We start from the raw sequence: 21,101 nt of genomic DNA on the forward strand, positions 1-21,101 counted from the left end.
GGTGCATCATGGTATAGCGGCGTCACGTGATATGTCCCCGGTAACATCGACATGTGCAGTAACAAAGTTGATTAAAGGTGACTTTAGGTTTGAAATTCTGCTTGATAGAGTTTGACAACTTATTTTGTTCAACAAATACACATTCAGTTTATATTGCAGCCCAGTTCAACGTTTTAACAGCTTACCAGCCTCTTTTTCAGACTAGGGATGTCAGCCATTTTGTACACATAGCATTGTGTGAGTTTCACAGTGAGGGAACCTTGACAGATTGGTCAAATTTATATTTCTCAATGAGAGAGAATTTTCTTTTGCAAATTGAAGTATGTGCAACCACAGACTTTTTCCAAGAAAAAACTCCACACTGAAGTGTAAGTAAAGCAACAAAATTGTAGGAAATATTAGTCATATTTCCTAACCAAGAATAATCTCAGTGTGACCTGACCTTCATGGTAAATGTGATTTCTCAAGTGCTAAAGTGTAATTGTTGTCATTTTTGTTTCAACTAAGTGTTCTGTTTAACTACATTTAAGTGCGGCTTATACATGACACAATGTATTTGTGTCATTGTGAATGATACCAGAGAGTAACTATCGGTGTATGGTCTCTGATACATTTCCTCGAAAAGCTATTATAGTATTGCTTCATCAATTGTATTTCAGAACAGCAACATTGGGGAGAAATTAACGTGGAACGTTATAACAAATTAGTTGGCCTTAACTTAGAAAAGTCATCCCCTAATGGTCAATAAGTATTCTTTTCTGACTTGCATCTGAGGACAACTTTTCGTTTAAGAGTTCTACATTAAACATGTTTAGATGGTGTGAAGAGTTCAGCAACGAGGAAAGAGTGAACAAACAATAGCTTCAACTGTGTGTAACTGTTTATCAGTATCGATAACATCATACCCACAGTTAGCCTCTTGTCGTAAGTAAACATGTCTGTAGCATTAGGATCAAGGTCAGGAAAATGCCCTGACGAAAATATCAAATTTGTTAGATCACTCAAAATGTTTTTTTCATTTCAAGAAAAAGATAAATGTTCAATTTATTATGTAAATTCCAACTGTCAGCTAAAAACCATAGTGTCTGACTGTCAGTGAAATAACAATTTTATTTAGTATGAGATTTGTTGATGATAGTTGTTTCAAATAAACTTGTCAAATTAACGCACATGAATATTGTATGACTGATCGAAAAATTCTTTACATTCTGTAGGAACGATCTCATGTAGTAGATCAATAGCCTTCGTCCCCAAATATCAAGTGTATTAAATCGCCAATCTATTATAATATATACCCTGGAGCACAATCGCCATCACACCTATAATTTGTGCCCGTTCAAGTGACACAACCCTACAAATAGAAGTCCAATCAAATTGCACTCTTATTTCCATCTGAAATACAACCAGAACGTCTTGTATCATTAGGACACCTCACTCCTGTCCAAGTACTCAGTGATTCATCTTTTCCAGCTACAAATGACTGTTTCCTGATAGGTCCAGGTCATTATTTCTTTAGAAAAATGATATTTTTAAAGTTCTTATTTTCTAAATTTAGGAGATGTTTTACGTTGCGTTCAATGCAGTAATGTACTATTAAGCACTCAAGCCTCTTCTTTTTTTATTGGTTCTGTTCATCTGTGAAAAACAAGTTTCCTCTGCAAAGCCGTAACAGTGTTCCCGTTTACCAGTAGTTACCATTTTTTACTGGTAAAATTAGGCTTGGACCGGTAATTCAGGTGACTGCCAGTACCTTATGATTCTTTGTTGTTGAACAAAACATTGGCGATATTCATATAGGTACATTTTTCGAACTTTGGTCAGCTTGTCTTTTAACATCAGGGTTTTACCTTGTTTATTTTTATTGCAAGGAAATAACATTTTGCTTTGAGGTTAAATATCCATTTGTAGTGACTTCGTCTCGAAATATTAAAAAAAAAGGACAAAATTGTGACTGAAGTTACTGTGAATGATGTATAGATCTAATTAACTTACTTCAGAGATGATGTTTTTGCACTGAACATGATGTTGAAAGAATTAAAACCAGGTAATTTTCATACATTTTTTTATTTGTTGAAAGTTGGGACTGGCAAAAATTAGGGTGGGACTGGTAATTATTAGAGCTGCCAGGCCACAAGAACTGGAAGTTTCAAAATCCAGCGGGAACAATGGCCGTAACATGTATTCTAATGCGACAGTTTAGAAACTGTAGTATTAATAAAGACATAGTTGACATACTATAGGGATTTCCATTTCTTTTTTCAATGCAACGTTTCAGTGCAGATGCTACATCATACCTTTGGCACCAATCTCAATTACTGATACTCAGCTTAACACAATGTCCATCTGGTCTTTCTTTTGTCATGATCAATACCATATGTTTTATGCCATATTGAATGAGAAGATACGCTGTTTTATGCCATATTGAATGAGAAGATCTGCTGTTTTATATCATTCTGAATGAGAAGATACGCTGTTTTATATAATATTGAATGAGAAGATATGCTGTTTTGTATCATTCTGAATGAGAAGATACGCTGTTTTATATAATATTGAATGAGAAGATATGTTGTTTTGTATCATTCTGAATGAGAAGATATGCTGTTTTATATCATATTAAATGAGAAGATGTGCTGTTTTATATCATATTGAATGAGGGTTATACGTTTTAATATCATATTGAATGAATGAGAAGATACACTGTTTTATATCATTGAATGAGAAGATGAGCTGTTATATATCATGTAAAATAAGGGATATGCAATTTAATACCTTATTGAATGAAGACATATACTGTTCTGTGTATGTTATTATTCCTTGGTACTGGAACACTATTTGAGTAGATAAATGAGATGGCAAGGTAGCCATCTTGTAGCAGGACAGTAGTTGTTACAAGGATGACACATGGCCGGTTTCTCTGTTGTCCCTGCGTACATACGGCCAATAAACAGTGTAGATGCTATGTTTTGCTAACAGATCACGCCATGGCCTGGTTTCAGTGAGAGGGGAATCAATTCATGCTAGCTAGATTGTCTAATGTTACAGGTATCCTGTGGCCTAATGTTACAGGTATCATGTGGCCTAATGTTACAGGTATCATGTGGCCTAATGTTACAGGGATCCTGAGGCCTTATGTTACAGGGATCCTGAGGCCTTATGTTACAGGGATCCTGAGGCCTTATGTTACAGGGATCCTGTGGCTGGGCTACTAGAAGTAAGGGCTCATGATGAGTGTTCTTATTTGTTATCACTATTCAGACTAGTTTCAGATTAATGTCTACTGCTTTCTGTTTGTGAGTTTCACGAAAGCTGTGAACCTGCATCACCATAAGGTTTCCTCATACATGCCGTAGTCTGGGCTCATGCGAAAATATGCATGGCCAGAGAGACAGACAAGTATGTGATGCCTGTCTGATTATGTGAGGACTTTGTCATCCAAGCATTAGCACATTTATATGCAGTTTGTGCAAGTGCTGGTTGCTACAGTAGCGTAAGACATGCTTGATAACAGTGTTAGAACCTACACCGAAACGTCACTCTTAAATGTAATAAAGAAGTTGTTCATCCATTAATCCTATCCTTACTTGGACCATGTTCGTTTAACAAGTGCATATATATAGACCATACATCTACCCAGTAATTCTGGGCAATCTATGTTAATCAGTAATGAATTAGATATTTGATTTTCATAACCTTGCCTAACTACCAAACACCATTTCATTGTTCCAAAGTTTCTACAGATTGCGATAAATAAAATATGAATATATGATACATCCCACCTCACATTTTTTACAAATATGGATAAAAATCAAATAATTAAATCATTGTGGCTTTGCACTATTCAAGTACATGTATTCAGTTTCCAAGGTCAACACTTCTGGTTAATTTTAACATGAAACTGCTCGTTACAACTTCCAAACTGAGTCAAATCATGGCCAGTGCAGTAGCTATGTTATGCTCAATTACTCACTACATGTATACATAATATACTCTTTGGTTGATCACAGTTTGATTACTTTTGTTGTTATTTGAAACTTGACCTATTAATAGTTCAGATTGTGCTACGGTTAGGCAGATATCCAGTTGAACAAGCCTTATGCATAGATTTACGTTTCAGATGTTATGACCTTGACCTTGGGAACTGTTTGTTTCCTCCATATTGATCTTGGATGGTGTGGAGTTCCCTCCCTTTGACCATGTTTACTTCTGCCTGCTTTTTTATCATGAGCAAATAGCAAGGCATTTGTTTCTGAAGATGATCACTACACTGGTCCTGTATGTATACCCTTCTGTAGATTCATCAATGTATAGGTCACTACGTATTGGGACTCTGAAGTGATTTGTGTGAGAAAATGCGAAACACAAATCCATTGATGTTTAGTGCTTACTTGAGGCGATTAGCTCAACACCAAAGTTTCCGACTGATTTCAATATGTCCCATTTCCTGTGACAGAGATTAACCTCATCCTTGTTAATCAGAAACTGGGAGTCATGTTTCTAAGAGTCTATGATTCAGTGCAACCTTGGGGAGGGGGAGGGGACAGTTGGGTAGCCTAGTGGTTAAAGCATTCGCCCATCACGCTGAAGACCCGGGTTTGATTGGGTACAATGTGTGAAGCCCATTTCTGGTGTCCCCCACGGTGATATTGCTGGAATATTGCTAAAACCGGCGGAAAACCTCTCACTCACTCACTCACTCACTCACTCACTCACTCACTCACTCACTCACTCACTCACTCACTCACTCACTCACTCACTCCTGGTAATCTGGTGGTCCTTAGCGGTTTTTAGTTGTATAATAAAGCTTTCATTGCATGACAGATTAACTGTGTTAATATGGAAGAATTGGGTGGTCATTAATGTTTTTTAGTTGTACAATACAGGCCATCATAATATTGATTTGAAAGTTCTGATTTAGATGTTAAGCAGTCTCTCAATTACACCATCTTTATGTTGTCATACTCCTGTTACAAGGATTAATGTCAGTGGGTTAGTAGCGTGGTATGGAGGAAATGAGATCAGACTGTAGTCTCCCCGTGGAGATATTTGGTTAGGATCGGTCACAAGCTACCTATGCTGGTCCTACTTTAAAGAGGCGACCAAATGGATCTGATGGAAGGCTTGGTACCTGGTTGATGGGGTGACATTACACCAGGGCTATATCTGGACCTGCTCAAAGGCCAATATTCAGCCCCAAGTCCACAGCAAATGACAATTTGTATTCCCAATTTAAATTTTTAGATTCCTATTTCCTCATGATTTACAAAATTATAAGCCCGAAAAAAAATCCTATTTTGAACAATATCATCTTTTTTTTTCAATTTGCCTGCCAAGGGCACTTAGTTCGGAATCCTAGGTAAATCTCTGCATACCCCGACAACGTGGATCATTGCTCCCAATATCATTGACTGGATTGTCTGGTGCAGGCACGGTTATTTACAGTCCAGGTCTGGTCAAGTGATGGTGTGTGGAGATTATCAGTATTTCCGATGACTTTTTTAAATGCCAGTTTATACAGCAAAAGACACACAAAAAACTACCAGTTCTGGCAACTTTTCTTAACTCTTTATTTCCAAATACTACTTGGTACTGGAGAAACATTAAACAAATGCCTAGAGACTTCAGTCTTGTTAGCAATTCTGACGTTCTATCTTTCTATGCTTTTGAAATCAAAGAAAGATGTGGCATCTTCGCTGATGTCAGCCCCCAGTCCATGCTGTTTGACGAGTCACAGAGAACACTGGATATAATGAACAAAGCGTAGTAGTTGGGTCCGGAGCATGTCATCATGTCACATAACTTGGATGAAATACTTGAACATCCTCATTTGTCCTCTCTATAAAAACTGGATAAATACCCTGAGCCCTGAGTTGTTTGTTAGGCATTAAATAGAGATAATTCATGAATAACAAGTTCTGTACTTATTGTAAAGGAGACGTTTCAGTATAGGTCCTTACACCATTGTCAAGCCTTGCCGAAACGTCACCTATACAGTAAATAAAGAAATTGTTATCCATAAATTATCTCTACTTTAGTACCCTGGGCCCTGTTCCACAAAGCGATCTTAGCGCTAAGGTGATCGTAACTCCCATACTTTAACATAGGCTTACAACAGTCGTAGCACTAAGATTGCTTTGTGGACGGGGCCCTGGACTCATTTGCTACCATAGCTTGCTTTGAGTTTGTTTCCAATTACAATATTTCACTCCTGCGTGTACTAAGAGTGATGGAGATGGAGATGTCACTTCCGAAACAAGTCCAATGGGTCCAGGGCATGTATCACAACCAAATAGTGGTGTAAGACTCCAGTCTTCATGTCACTATAGGATGTATAGTTTCTTCAAATGATGCTTAACGACAATACATAATGTGATGAAACAAGCACCTGCAGTGAAGTACGTGCATGATAGAACCTCACAAGGAGGAAGTGCTGGCTGGTTATAGCATCACCTGTTGATGGAGGCTAGTTTGAAAAGGACAAGGCAGTCAAAGTAGGTTGATTCATGACTGGAAGCTTCAGTTTTATCTGCAGCAAATACCTACCAACATTGTTACACGTAGACCAGGTCACAATTTCTCGTTAATTACAACAATGATTGTGAATGTGCACCATAGAACTTAGTCCCCCTGTAATGAGTATTTACAAACTGTCTATATATACCTGAAATATTGCTGACTGTGAACCAGCAAACACATTTCATTGCTGTGATACATGTGCAATATCCAGACTGAGAACCCTGGTCAGAAAAATGTAAATGAATGGATTTTCAGTAACAAATTATTTGAATTTATTAGTCATGATAAGAAATACATGTTAGGAAATCATGTAGCTTGGCTTGACAGGATGACTGCCACTTCAGACAATACATCAACAATACATGTAAAAACAGGTTGAATTATTGGATCTGAATTTGCAGAATAGAAAAGCATTGAATATGTGTCTGTGTCATGGTGATGTGTAAGATAGCGACATAAGCATGACTAGTTCTCAGTTTGATTTAATGCTGAACAGCATAATGGAAAACAGTTTAATTTGACCTGGGTCTGCTTGTCAGAAATATGTAAGAATTTACAGTTTGTTTTGACTAGTTTATTCCATCTTGTGTGGTTGAGACTGCTAGTTATGTGGCCACAGCCTGTAGTGGATGGGTGAGTTGAGCTGTCGGGATCTAGGTCAGCGAGGACAGCTGAACTCCATGATAGGAGTAGGCAGCTTGCTGCTCATTATGTGGGTCATGCAGGAAGTGACCTCTGACCTCCATGTTCTGCATGTGTGTGAGAAGATTGCAGTTGCATTGTAAGCAACAACAGACTAATGCTAGTTGCTTTTGTGGGCTGTTGCAATATGACAACTGGGTAATATGAGTTTGTATTCCTCAGAAGATGTTTGATATTGATTTGTGCAACCGAGGGTTGTCAGCCATGTTTGAGACTATCTCCCATTAGGGTGGTATTATCTGAAGCTAGATTCCATGTGGGCTGGTAAAGGCCCTCATGTAGATTTGTTTTAGTACAGTACACTGTAAGATAAGGTTGTAATGTAAACTGGAAACGTCTTCCCTCTTCATGGCTCCCTTTCTTTGATGTCTCTGTCACATTTTGCCTACATAATGTCAGCTACAGAGGTAACAGTACTCAATGAAACCGTACCTCTATGTGGCATTTTGGAAGCTGTAGACTATGAAGAGAGAGTAGTCTTATGGATTATCTCTTCTTTTTCTTTCAATGCAACGTACTGACGCTAGTATACCTTTTGTACCAAAACATCATATTGAAAGAATTATGAAGTTGAATTCCGAAAGTTGATATTGTCTTCAGTGAAGCCTTGGTAACATCAATCTCCAATACCTTATACTCAGCTTGCGACAATGTCAATCTAGTATTTCTCATGTTATTATCTATACCATATTGAACAAGGCCTTAAGATGTTTTATGCCATATTGAATAAGATATTTTGCTTTATATCATATTGAACGAGGGATATGGTGTTTTATATTGAGGTGGATTGTTGATGTGCTGTTTTATGTCATATTGCATGAAAAAATATGCTGTTCTATACAACATTGAATTATGGATACGATGTTTTATACCATATTGAATTATAGTGGTGGGACGATACACCGATGCATTGGTGGATTACGATCTTTTACTTCCCGATACAAGTATCGATCACACTCACACACTAAGTAAAAAACATCAGTTCATACCTAAAAGGTTCACTTTAATGGCTGTTACACCAAACGTTAATTAGTAGTGAAAATTAGTAGTGAAAAAGGAAATAATTTCATCCACTGCGCCATACTTGACAGTGCTATCTGTAAATAGTCAGTGTGCCAGGTATTTGACTATCATGGCCTGTCTATGAAAAAAAATGACTTACGCACCAAGATAAGAGCACATACATGCATCTTGATACGTATCGGATCGTAAACAAGGTATCGTGATACATATCGGATTGTAAACAAGGTATCGTGATACATACCGGTATCGGATTGCACAGTTAGTGTATCGTCCCAGCCCTATTGAGTTAGGAAAATGATGTTTTATACCACAGTGAATTAGGGATATGATGTTTTATACAATATTGAATTATGATATGCTGTTTTGCTGTCTTCTGAAAAACAATCTATCTATCTATCTGATTAGCCAGTTGCCATCTTGTAAAAACCCGTACAGGTTGGCTACAGATTCCTTTACATCATAATGTTCGAACTCACATCACTTGTTTGTCTCGTCACATTCAACTCAGGTCACACTTTGAGTTATATGTACCATACTAATAGTCTGATTACAAATGGATGGAATTGTCAAACACTCAAATAATTTGTTACTGAAAATATGTCTTTGTAGCTTGTGAACTGATAAATTTGTTTGTGTACCCCCTGGCCTTATGTATTATTGCACAAGCCCAGTCAGGTCGTAAGATCCTGTATGAATCCACAAGTTCAGTGAGTTTTTGTTGCTTCCATAGTATGTCTTGGAGTCTATCAGCAGACGCTGAATATGATATTGTAAGGTCTGAATAGTCAGTTGTAATCAAACATAATGACATCACAGCTCTAGAAACTAACTGTTTTCGTCTACTAGTCCATATGATAATAACGTATAGCAAAACCATTAAAAATGGCAAATTTCTAATAGTCCTTACCTCACCTGTTTGGCAAGGACCATAGGATTTTTGTCAATTTCTAACCTGGTGTCATGCTGTTCATGATGGCCAGTCATCTTGTATCAGTTTTGAGAAGGCAGCAACCAGTCTGATATCTGGATTTTATTATGAATAATGATTGTTGACAGTCCATGGGTGGTAATAGTTGTGACTTATTTTGCAGATGACGATGATGAACTAGAATGATGAATGGTGAAGCTGGGTCCTTGGGTCACTCTGGGGCCAGCCAGGCACAACACAGCTGTGCTCTCCCCTCTCCTACAGATGGCAGCACCGCAGATGTTAATAGGTGTACAAAGGAGGACAGACCAGATCAGCTTATGTTCAAACAGTGCCAGGAATCTGTGAACAGTGTTGTAAAACATGATGGAGCTGTGTTCACTGGACCGTCTCCTCCCTTGATCTGTAATGGTGGTACTCGGTGTCAAGATCACAGTGATGCAAAGTCTCCTGACAAAAGGGTACGACAGCTTTCTGCTGTCTGTAGAAGCCATGATGTGGTAGAGGATGGTGTAAATCCATCAGGTAAAGATGAAAAGCAGTCAAGGGAAGTTGTACAGAAAGTAGCTTCAGATGACACTGGCGGTACGACACATGTATCGGTTAAGGGTCAGAAAACATTTGTCAAACGCGAAAGTGAAAAAGACACAATAGACTCAAACCAGACTGTCTGTGAGTCTCTGACTCTTCCAGAAGGCAGGAGTGAAACATTATTAAATGTAACTGATAAAAGTACGGAAATGGATGTGATTAACAATCGAAGTAAGATTGAGTCTGAAGACACACCAATGGAGGTTGATAGAGAAAATGTAGAACTAGAAGGTGAAACAGTGTCAAGTATTGGCAGTTCACAAGACCCGGAGGACACAAGCTGGAGTGGAATGGCAGACCAAGAGAGTGGGCCTGACAGTGATGCAGAACTAAGAATTGAGATCAGTGATGTCCGGACTGTCAACTTTGATGAGGAAGTTGATCTAGATTCAAGTGATCCCCTCGCAATAATTGATCTTGAAAACTCCGGAGGCCTGTCCAGGGGTAACAACTCCCAAGAAGATTTCACCAGCCCCATCACAGGAGACGCATCACAAGCTTTTGAAGAGGAAGGGGATTCTTCACCACAGAATGGTGGCAATATGGAAGATGGTGAACGTCAAGCCAGCCCACATGGCCCCACGGCAGGAGAAGCATCACAAGTTAATCAAGAGGAAGGGGATTCTCCACTACAGAATGGTGGCAATATGGAAGATGGTGAACGTCAAGCCAGCCCACATGGCCCCACGGCAGGAGAAGCATCACAAGTTAATCCAGAGGAAGGGGACTCTTCACAACAGAATGGTGGCAATATGGAAGATGGTGAACGTCAAGCCAGCCCACATAGCTCCATGGTAGAAGAAGCATCACAAGTTAATCCAGAGGAAGAAGACTCTTCACCGAAGCATGATGGAAATATGGAAGACGGTGAAGATCAAGCCAGCCCACATGGCCCCACAGCGGGAGTGAATGATAGATACACACTCTGTGAGAGTTCAGAGAATGGTCATGAGGAGAGGCCTAATTTGACAGAGAGAACTGAGGGAGACTCGTTAGTCACCAAGAACCAGAATGGTGAGAGCCCCAGCACTGAGACCCAGACCAAAGAAGCTGATATCCTGCATGATCTATACCAACAAACGTCCTCTCTACATGACCCAGAGCTGAACACACTGAAAACATCAGATGCTGGGAAAGAAGCAGATACGGAGTCGGCAGCAACAACAACTCAAGCAAGTACTCTTCTTTCCAACATCGCTGAAACAGTTCAGAAGATAAAATCCGAGCCACAGGACCAGGGGTATGAAGATGCTCAGACTTCTGTTCAAGAAGCCCGGGTTGGCAGCTGCAGCAAGACACAGGATATGACGGAGCGGTTCCGTCTGCCAGAGAGTATGTGTAGGACAGAACCAAGTACTGTATCTCATACCGTCATAACACAGCCAGCATCCCTGATCACCACGCTGCCATCTCCGAAAGTCCTGCCTTATATGGCCATGAAGACCATGGTTACTCCGACACTGCCAAGTCGCGTGATCAGCACCACATCTGTGGCACCCATGTCACAGGCCCTTGTTGCCAAGGGGATGGAAGGAGCTCAGACCAAAACTGTGGCATTACTAGTTCCCTTTAGAACACAGGGCAATGACAGGGGTCCCATGTTTGCTTCACTTCCCACTGTCTCAAGCAAAGATACAAGTTCCGCCACTGCCCATTCGGAGATTGCAACAAGTGTGACAGTCAGTGTTGCATCTTTGGAGCCTGTCATGTCAACAAATACTCTTGTGTCAAAAAGTGAGGAAGAAGTAGAAAGTTTTGAAAAGCTTGTTTATGATAAGTGCATGCAGCATGAAGTGAAGTCTATTGACTTGGGAAAAGTGTCAGAATTTCTTCAGCGGAGAAATACCATGAAGTGTTATAAGGGGTCAAAACACCCTTCATTCGCGGACAAGAAACAACAGGGTTGTCTCGAGTGTGGCGACAGCTACGTACTGAAGACAAGTCTGGATCATCACATGACGCGCTGCAGCATTGTAATCAAGTACCACTGTGACAAATGCAAAGGAGATTTTAAGTTTACGAATAAATGTCAGCTCTTGACTCATCTGAGACTGCATGTTGATGCATCAAGTACATCTAAGGTTCCCCCACCACTGAAAATAAACTCTGACAACTTATCTATTGTGACCCCGTCTGAAGAGGATCTTCAAAAGGCAACAGATAAGTTTAATGTTCCACCAAAGGACCCTGACAAAGTTATGGTCCGCTGTTTGGAATGCAGGCAGGTTTTTGCAAATGAAAAAATCCTCAAGATCCATTTTGGTGCTAATGAATTAGTTTGCTCCTTTGCCTTCCAGTGTCTTGTTTGTTCCAAAATCCTGCCGAGACTGTGTGCCTTGAATGCCCACATGAAGATCCACTCAAACATGTCAGATTATGTCTGTCCGGAATGTGGCAAGCCTTTTACAAACAAGAGTATGTCGTTTGTGAGGCATCTTAATGATGAATGCTACCACCAAAACAGAATCTTCCTTCTTCAATGCCCAGTGTGCAACATCCATCTGGAAAGTCTCCCCAAGATCAAGGAACATTGTATGAAAGAGCATGTAAAGAGCATTATCAAATGCAGTTCATGCAATGAAGGGTTCCAAACAGCAGAACTTTTAAAGTTTCATATTCAAAATACCCATGGCCTTGAAGCTGTTCCTCAGCAGGGCACCAGTAGGACCATGTGTGGACTGTGCATGATCCTGCTCAAGTCAAGTTGTCTGTTGGAGAAGCACATGGATCACCACATGCAGGAGCTGAAGAAGAACGCAAAGTTTGGGTATCAGTGCAGCGACTGCTACCCGAAGATGCCCGTTTTTACTTCAAAGCAGCTGCTCATTCAACACATGCAAGCAGTTCATAGAAAACTGCAGACAGTGTCCTGCAACTGCTGTGACCTGATGTTCAACTGTGTCCTTGCCTTGGAGAAACATCGTCAGAAGGTACATCCTGTACAGCCACACTCAGTGGGGCGTCATGAACACACCAAGGTCACCTACCAGTGTGGAAAATGTAAAGTGACAAACCCATCAGCTGCTGCTTTGAAGAAGCATGATTGCAAGCCACAGACTCAGTCCATACCCACGGTGCCCATCACGGTAGCAATGTGTGCTAGATGTAAGTATATCATGGCAAGTGATTACTCGAAACATAAGTGCCCAATGGCTACTAAAAGTCCAGACAAAGCCTCATCAGAGTCATCTGTGGGCCTTAAGGGTCCGACCAAACCATTCCCCGTGCAGCTGATCACAATCTCGAAACAGTCCCTCATGCCTCTATCAGGGAACACAATTCGCTTGAAGAAGGTTAAAGACTTCAGTTGCAAGCACTGCAAAAAGTGTTTAGATTCGGCAGGAGAATTAGCAGCTCATCTACAGAGCTGTGAAAGTAATCTTCCCATGAAGAGAACTTTCAAGGCATCTCTGAAAAGTAAAAGCACTCTCAGTAGTTCCCAATATGTGTTTTCGTGTAACTTGTGTCATGCCAAGTTTCCTTCAAAAGACAGGCTATTAATCCACATCCAAGATCACAGCCACAATGGTGATAAGATGTGTTCGGTCTGCAAGGTGATGGTCTTCAAGACGGGAGCCCAACTGGAAGGGCATACTCCGTCTTGTAAGGGGCCTGATCTTGTAGCTGATCCAGACACCAAGGTTCAGTGCCGAGTATGCTGCCAATTCATCCAGCGGGTTTACTTGAAGAATCATATCCTCACACACATTACCAAGGGGAAGATGATGTGTCGCCATTGTCAGAGGATGCAGTTTCAAAGTCGAGAGGAGTTCAAATCTCATGAGTATGCATGTGGTTTCACGGACTACCCCTTAGAGCACAATTACTGCTATGTCTGTGCGATGACGTTTGACTACCTCGAACAGCTCGTTGTCCACCTTCAGCAGCATGTGAAGGAGGGAACACTCGTGTGCTGTAAGTGTCAGAGATCCAGTTTCACCACGAAGGAGGAGCTGGAGGGTCACCACGAGACGTGCGGACAAGACTACATGAACATCCTGCCCGGCGAGATGTGCAGCCTCTGTCGGTGTTCATTGCAATATCGGCCAACAAGCTACTTGCACCGCCACATAACGCAGCATGTTACAAAAGGAGCTCTCATTTGCTGCCGGTGTCAGAAGATGGGATGGGAGAGCTTTGGTGAAGTGAAATCCCATCAAATAGGCTGTGGAATGTTCACGGAGAACACAGCACTGCCGTTCCACCAACAAGACAGGAAGTGTGTGTGCACCATCTGCAACAGGGACTGCAGCAACATGAACGCTTTAATAGCTCACCTGAAACAGCATGTAGCTAATGGACAGCTTATTTGTACAAAATGTCAGAAAAGGGGTTGGAAGAATGCATCCACGTTGATGAACCATGAAGTAACCTGTGGCGTCACTCTTGCTAAGTCAGTCAAAGCTGGTTACAAGACAATGGATCATGTGTGTGAGCACTGTGGTAAGATGTTCCGCAAGTTTAACCTCCTGACAGAACATGTGAAGAAGGAACATGTCAGTTTTCCGTGCCACCTCTGTGGTCTGTCATATGACACCAAATCAGCCCTGGTGAGTCACGTCGGTGTGGTTCATGACGGTAAACGGTCTCTTTTCTCTTGTAATATATGTAAAGAGAAGAAAATTGAAAAGAGTTTTGCAAGTCAGTCAGGTTTAGAGAAACACATGAGGAAAATGCACAAACACCATCGTCGTCGCTCTGATAGCTCTGACATCAGTAATACAGAAAGGCACAGCTCTGATACTTCATCCAAGCCATCGTCCCCCCCACCTGTGAAGCGACTTCGAGTTGAGGGGGACTTGCATTATACTTGTGCCAAATGTCCTGTCGTCACGGAGGATGCTGTTCACTTTGCTGAACACATCAAGGAGCACAACTCTGACAACGCCAACCAGTGTCCTGACTGTGGCCTCTGTTTCGCAATCCTGGCCACTCTCAAGAAGCACCTGTTCCTTGTCCACAAGATCCGAGACTCGTACAAGTACTTGCAAGACAGGGGCATGAAGACAGAAGAGGAGGAAATAATTTCTGACTCGGAGGAACTGTCCCCACCACCAATAAAGAAATCCAGATGGACGAACCATTCTATGGCGACAAGGAAGTCTGACAATCCACTTGAATGTACTGTATGTTCAACAACGTTTGATACTGACAAGCAGTTGAAGACACACATGAGAATACATGGCATGGCATTCATTTGCTCCAACAAGAGAGCTGGTTCCGTAAAGTCTAGTCCCAGTGGAGATGCATCGCCAAAAGTGGCCCTATCGCCAGCCAAGTCATCAATAAGTTCAAGTTCTGACAGAAAGATTTCCAATAATGCTGGGAGCCAGGATGTGAAGAAGAAGACAGAGACTGATTCGGAGACCTTGGCAGACACTCCACTGCCTGAGGACACACAGCAGACACAGAGGCTTGTCAAGGTCAAACAGGAACCCATGGATTACGATTGACGCGACAGACACATCTTCAGCCTCATCCCTCAGTCATGATGCTGTTGTGCTAGGTGACCTTCAGCTGATGTTTTGTTATCACTGAGCATATCTTTGGTTGTTGTAGAATCTTGATTTGAATTATCTCTCTGTGGAGGCCAGTCAGCCTGCTCTTTTGATTATGGCTCTCCATCTATGGATGGAACAATTCACTGATGGGATGATATGTAATGATGGTAGGAGCGTTGCTTTGTCATGCTAAAGGCCAAGGTTTGGTTCCCCATCTGATGTGTGAAGCCCATTTCCCGTGTTGTTATGAAACCTAATCGCTTAGCAAGCAACTGTTTGTGTCAAGAGACATTTCAGCATTGATACCAGTATGTTTATCAAGGATACATGCTTGTTGTATTGTCTTGAGGGATATAATACCGTTCTTTTTTTGTTTTGGCTAGCGCGTTCTTGAAAATGCACTGTACTTTTTGTGTTTGTTTTTTTATATATATAGTTAGTACCTGTCCTATAAGAAAGCTTCCTCAGCTGTTTCAGCCCATAGGAGGACAGTATGACATAGTGGTTTCAGGAAGACTTCACCCCATTTGAGGGTAATCACATCCTCGCAGTGTGTATCTCCATTGTTATGATATGTACCCTGGACCCACCTTAGCTTTGTTTTGAAGCCATGTTCAAAATAGCTGCCTACTTTCAAGCCAAATGCCAGAGACGTTTAAATTGGGCTAGTGACATTTCTGTAAAGATTGACAGACTGTCTAAGCGTCATATAACGTCAAAGTCTGTTGTCATCTTTTCCAGCTGAAATATCTTTATTACGATCTTGTGATTCCTCTAAATACATCTCGTTACTAAGATGAGGCTGCAATTTTGAATGTAGATCTATCCAGAACTCCTGTTCAGAATAGGCATTTGGATTAGTTGTTAACTGATTTCAAGCTAGGGAAATTGTGTGCTCTGTTAGTGATATGGGAGCTGGAGCTGGTGACATCACGTTCAACATGAAGCTCTGGTGGTGTGTGGGTCCAGGGTATACATCACTGGATGAACGAGGATGGGTAGCCCGAGCTGAACAACCAGCTGTTCTTGGGTGTCACGGTTCCTTCTCTATGGGACCAGGGCTACCGTTTTCAATAATGTTTACTTTATATTCCTCTTCTACACCGTCACTTTCGGTAAGAAATCAGTAATTTATACAAGGAAATATGAACTGTCATGCAAATGTTCGGTCTCAGTAGGGGCGCAAAGACTATACTTACAAATTGGTTTAGAAGTTGGTCAGGGTGCTTATTTATAGCAGTGCGTTTAATACAGCAAATACGGTACATGTTTTGTCCCTACTTCTGTAATTGGGCAACTGGGGGAATACCAGGGCAGAACAGTCTCCAGTCTCCATTGCTTGAGCTGGGGGCATGTATGACCTAGCTGATGAGTCGTCATACTCCAGCAAGGAATAGCGGTCTTGCTATTAATCGGTGCCTTTCCTGGCCCAGACTCAACTATTTACAGTCCGGGTGATACAGCTGGAATATTGCTGACTGGTGGAAAACTTGCACCAACTTTATGATGCAGCACTGTTGACTGTTCAGTGTATGTGTGATCTAGTCATGAGAAATTAAATAATATGAATGTTGACATAACTTGGAAAATGAAGTCTTCAAATCTACTTCCTGCTGCTATTTTTGAATATCCAAGATATTTGTGCTCATTGATATGCATGTATAACATTGCCAAGGTTTCAGTCATATATTTTGAGGTTATGGATATAGTGTACAGTTTGTGAAACCAACATGTATCCTGTCGGCTTTCTCACCATTGCCAAAGTGGTCAGAGTGTGCAGGGCTGGGACGAGTCCAAATTTACTACCCCGATACCTGACCCCCTTTTGCCAGACCCCCTTTTGCCAGACCCTTCCGTGGTACCTGCTGTAGGTCTCAAGAGTTGGGTAGAAAATGTCCAACTGAAATTGTTTCACCGGAGCCCTGTAAAACAAAATTTAGATGCATGTTAAAAACGATCTGATCATGCATACACAAGAGTTGACAGAAGCTTTATCTTTACTCAAAAATAACGAAGTTAGAAGTAATGCATGCAACTTTAGAGTAACCCTGCAGTTTTATTGTTTTTTTGTCATTAGACAATATATCACATGACTAACCACAGGTCCAGGACTTCAGGTACTCCAGTGGGTACCCGGGTCCTACTCAGGACCCACTTGACCCGAGTTCCAGAGTTACTCGTGCCAGCCCTAGTCTGCTCACATGTTCAATTACAGGGAGGCTGATTGTTATTCTTGGTCTGCTTACGGAAAGTTTTGTTCTGCGGATTATTTTTCATTTGATTTATAGTGACTTTTTGGTCTACATGAAGATTGTTGGTCAAGAGATCCTTTTCATTGTATTTATGATGAAAGGCAAAGATTTACAGGGTCCCCAGAAAAAGGCACCACTAATCCCCAGAAACTCAGAAACCACCTTAATTTCAACAGGAAATTGATGGGATAAGAGATTATTGTCCCCTGCCATGAAGGGGAAGTGGGATTTAGGAATGGGTGCTGTCCGTCACATTTTGTTTCCGGGGCAGAACTCACGACCCATAAGAGATACCTTGAGCAAACTTGGCACATAGATAGGTCTAGTGGTGAACTAGTGCCTTTTGATAGTTTGGGATTTTTTAAACATTTATCTTCCGAGGTTCCATGGCAAAGACTTTGACAGGGGGATACAAGTATTTCATGCTTGTTTTGTTTTGACGAAAGTGCTCAGATAAGCTTTATGGCCTAAAGTGGTCAGTCTGCATGTTTTCATGTCCTTTTATATCTAGAATAAATTTGATTGTAAATTAATTCATTTACTTGGAATATTGATATTGCAGACTTGCAAATGTTCGGTCTCAGTAGGGGCGCAAAGACTATACTTACAAATTGGTTTAGAAGTTTGTCAGGGTGCTTATTTAAAGCAGTGCGTTTAATACTGCAAATAAGGTACAAGTTTTGTTCCTACTTCTGTAATTGGGCAACTGCGGATATTCCAGGGCAGAACAGTCTCCATTCTCCATTGCTTGAGCTGGGGGCATGTATGACCTAGCTGATGAGTCGTCATACTCCAGCAAGGAATAGCGGTCTTGCTAATAATCGATGCCTTTCCTGGCCCAGACTCAACTATTTACAGTCCGGGTGATACAGCTGGAATATTGCTGACTGGTGGAAAACTTGCACCAACTTTATGATGCAGCGCTGTTAACTGTTCAGTGTATGTGTGATCTAGTCATGAGAAATTATATAATATGAATGTTGACATAACTTGGAAAATGAAGTCTTCAAATCTACTTCCTGCTGCTATTTTTGTATATCCAAGATATTTGTGCTCATTGATATGCGTGTATAACATTGCCGAGGTTTCAGTCATATATTTTGAGGTTATGGATATAGTGTACAGTTTGTGAAACCAACATGTATCCTGTCGGCTTTGTTAGGCTGGACAAACTTTCATTTCTCACCATTGCCAAAGTGGTCAGTGTGTGCAGGGCTGGGACGAGTCCAAATTTACTACCCCGATACCTGACCCCCTTTTGCCAGACCCCCTTTCGCCAAACCCCTCCGGGGTACCTGCTGTAGGTCTCAAGAGTTGGGTAGAAAATGTCCAACTGAAATTGTTTCACCGGAGCCCTGTAAAACAAAATTTAGATGCATGTTAAAAACGATCTGATCATGCATACACAAGAGTTGACTGAAGCTTTATCTTTACTCAAAAATAAGGAAGTTAGAAGTAATGCATGCAACTTTATAGTAACCCTGCAGTTTTATTGTTTCTTGTCATTGACAATATATCACATGACTAACCACAGGTCCAGGGCCCACTTGCACAAAACGATCTTAGCGCTAAGACTATTGTAAGCCTATGCTAAAGTATGGGAGTAACAATCATCTTAGCGCTAAGATCGCTTTGTGCAAGTGGGCCCAGGACTTCAGGTACTCCAGTGGGTACCCGGGTCCTACTCAGGACCCACTTGACCCGAGTTCCAGAGTTACTCGTGCCAGCCCTAGTCTGCTCACATGTTCAATTACAGGGAGGCTGATTGTTATTCTTGGTCTGCTTACGGAAAGTTTTGTTCTGCGGATTTTTTTTCATTTGATTTATAGTGACTGTTTGGTCTACATGAAGATTGTTGGTCAAGAGATCCTTTTCATTGTATTTATGATGAAAGGCAAAGATTTACAGGGTCCCCAGAAAAAGGCACCACTAATCCCCAGAAACTCAGAAACCACCTTAATTTCAACAGGAAACTGATGGGATAAGAGATTATTGTCCCCTGCCATGAAGGGGAAGGGGGATATAGGAATGGGTGCTGTCCGTCACATTTTGTTTCCGGGGCAGAACCAGAGATACCTTGAGCAAACTTGGCACATAGATAGGTCTAGTGGTGAACTAGTGCCTTTTGATAGTTTGGGATTTTTTAAACATTTATCTTCCGAGGTTCCATGGCAAAGACTTTGATTTGGACTGAATATAGCGGTATTGGCAGGGGGATACAAGTATTTCATGCTTGTTTTGTTTTGACGAAAGTGCTCAGATAAGCTTTATGGCCTAAAGTGGTCAGTCTGCATGTTTTCATGTCCTTTTATATCTAGAATAAATTTGATTGTAAATTAATTCATTTACTTGGAATATTGATATTGCAGACTTGTGAATAGCTTGAATAAAGTGTGCAACACTGTCTACAAGTTGTTTTGTTTCCTGGCATGCAATGCAGAGTGATGAATCATCATGTCGATCTTTTCAGCCATCTGTTGGAGCCACGGATGGCCCAATCATCAAAGCTGTCACAATTGACTGTGCAGAGTGGTGTCCCTTAGGTGTGCAAGGATCCTATAATTGTAAGGTGGCCCTGATCATTATCCTTGGTTTGTCAGCAGCATAACTGCTGGTGAATTTCACTTTGGGTTTACTCACACATTAATCTGATGCGCCGGCATGTGACTGAAAGTAGAGTTAAACCTGACTCACTCATTCATCCTCTGCAATCACTTTGTTTTCAGAGCATAACACATCCCAGCACTCTGTTGCTCAAGTCATACAAGGCAACGAAATGGATCAAGTGGTCAGACTTGATGACTTGATTGCGGAGTGCAGTGTTAAACAACAAACTGTTACAGACCGCTGTCACATAGCCGGAATGTTGCTGAGTGCAGTGTTAAACAACAAACTGTTACAGACCGCCGTCACATAGCCGGAATGTTGCTGAGTGCAGTGTTAAACAACAAACTGTTACAGACCGCTGTCACATAGCTGGAATGTTGCTGAGTGCAGTGTTAAACAACAAACTGTTACAGACCGCCGTCACATAGCCGGAATGTTGCTGAGTGCAGTGTTAAACAACAAACTGTTACAGACCGCCGTCACATAGCAGGAATGTTGCTGAGTGCAGTGTTAAACAACAAACTGTTACAGACCGCCGTCACATAGCAGGAATGTTGCTGAGTGCAGTGTTAAACAACAAACTGTTACAGACCGCCGTCACATAGCAGGAATGTTGCTGAGTGCAGTGTTAAACAACATACAAAAACAAGACAAATAAACTTCAAACTAAGGCAACAAAATATAAAAACACAAAATGAAATAAAGGTGTATGATCATGATGAAATTACTTAACGTTAGCAGATCATAGCAGTTCAGCTTGGTGACGAATTTCATTACCTATTCAGATGTGAAGCTCTTCTCTATTGGCAGTCTATGTACATACATAAAGATCTCTCCAAATGGCCTAATATGTATAAATTGAACAAAATGTTTATCTAGCATTAGAGTGAAAGATATGAAAAACTTTTCCAAATTCATCAATACCATCTTTAGAAATGTTGACGCTGTTAAAAAACATGTATGAGATTCTTGTCACTTTAAATT

At 41.1% G+C, this 21,101-nt stretch overlaps 1 protein-coding gene across 5 annotated transcripts; it reads left to right on the forward strand.

Annotated features, from left to right (window-relative positions):
- The first annotated feature begins 6 nt into the window (after positions 1-6).
- Positions 7-19,914, forward strand: LOC124134174. Of its 5 annotated transcripts, none has more exons than XR_007223241.1 (3): positions 7-77; positions 9,330-17,891; positions 19,674-19,914. XR_007223241.1 is itself a non-coding variant. In XM_046498881.2 (2 exons), the coding sequence occupies exon 2, from the start codon at positions 9,349-9,351 to the stop codon at positions 15,208-15,210; it is 5,862 nt and encodes a 1,953-aa protein (XP_046354837.2). In that variant the 5' UTR covers positions 7-77; positions 9,330-9,348; the 3' UTR covers positions 15,211-19,914. The 5 variants fall into 5 exon arrangements, 3 of the variants coding, with proteins under 3 accessions (XP_046354837.2, XP_046354836.2, XP_046354838.2); XR_007223240.1 differs by having other exon boundaries at positions 9,330-17,375; positions 19,169-19,914; XM_046498881.2 differs by having other exon boundaries at positions 9,330-19,914.
- Positions 19,915-21,101: the final 1,187 nt, after the last annotated feature.

This window comes from Haliotis rufescens, unplaced genomic scaffold, assembly GCF_023055435.1.
Source record: "Haliotis rufescens isolate VD_foot unplaced genomic scaffold, xgHalRufe1.0.p SCAF_1, whole genome shotgun sequence".
NCBI classification, from domain to species: domain Eukaryota; kingdom Metazoa; phylum Mollusca; class Gastropoda; order Lepetellida; family Haliotidae; genus Haliotis; species Haliotis rufescens.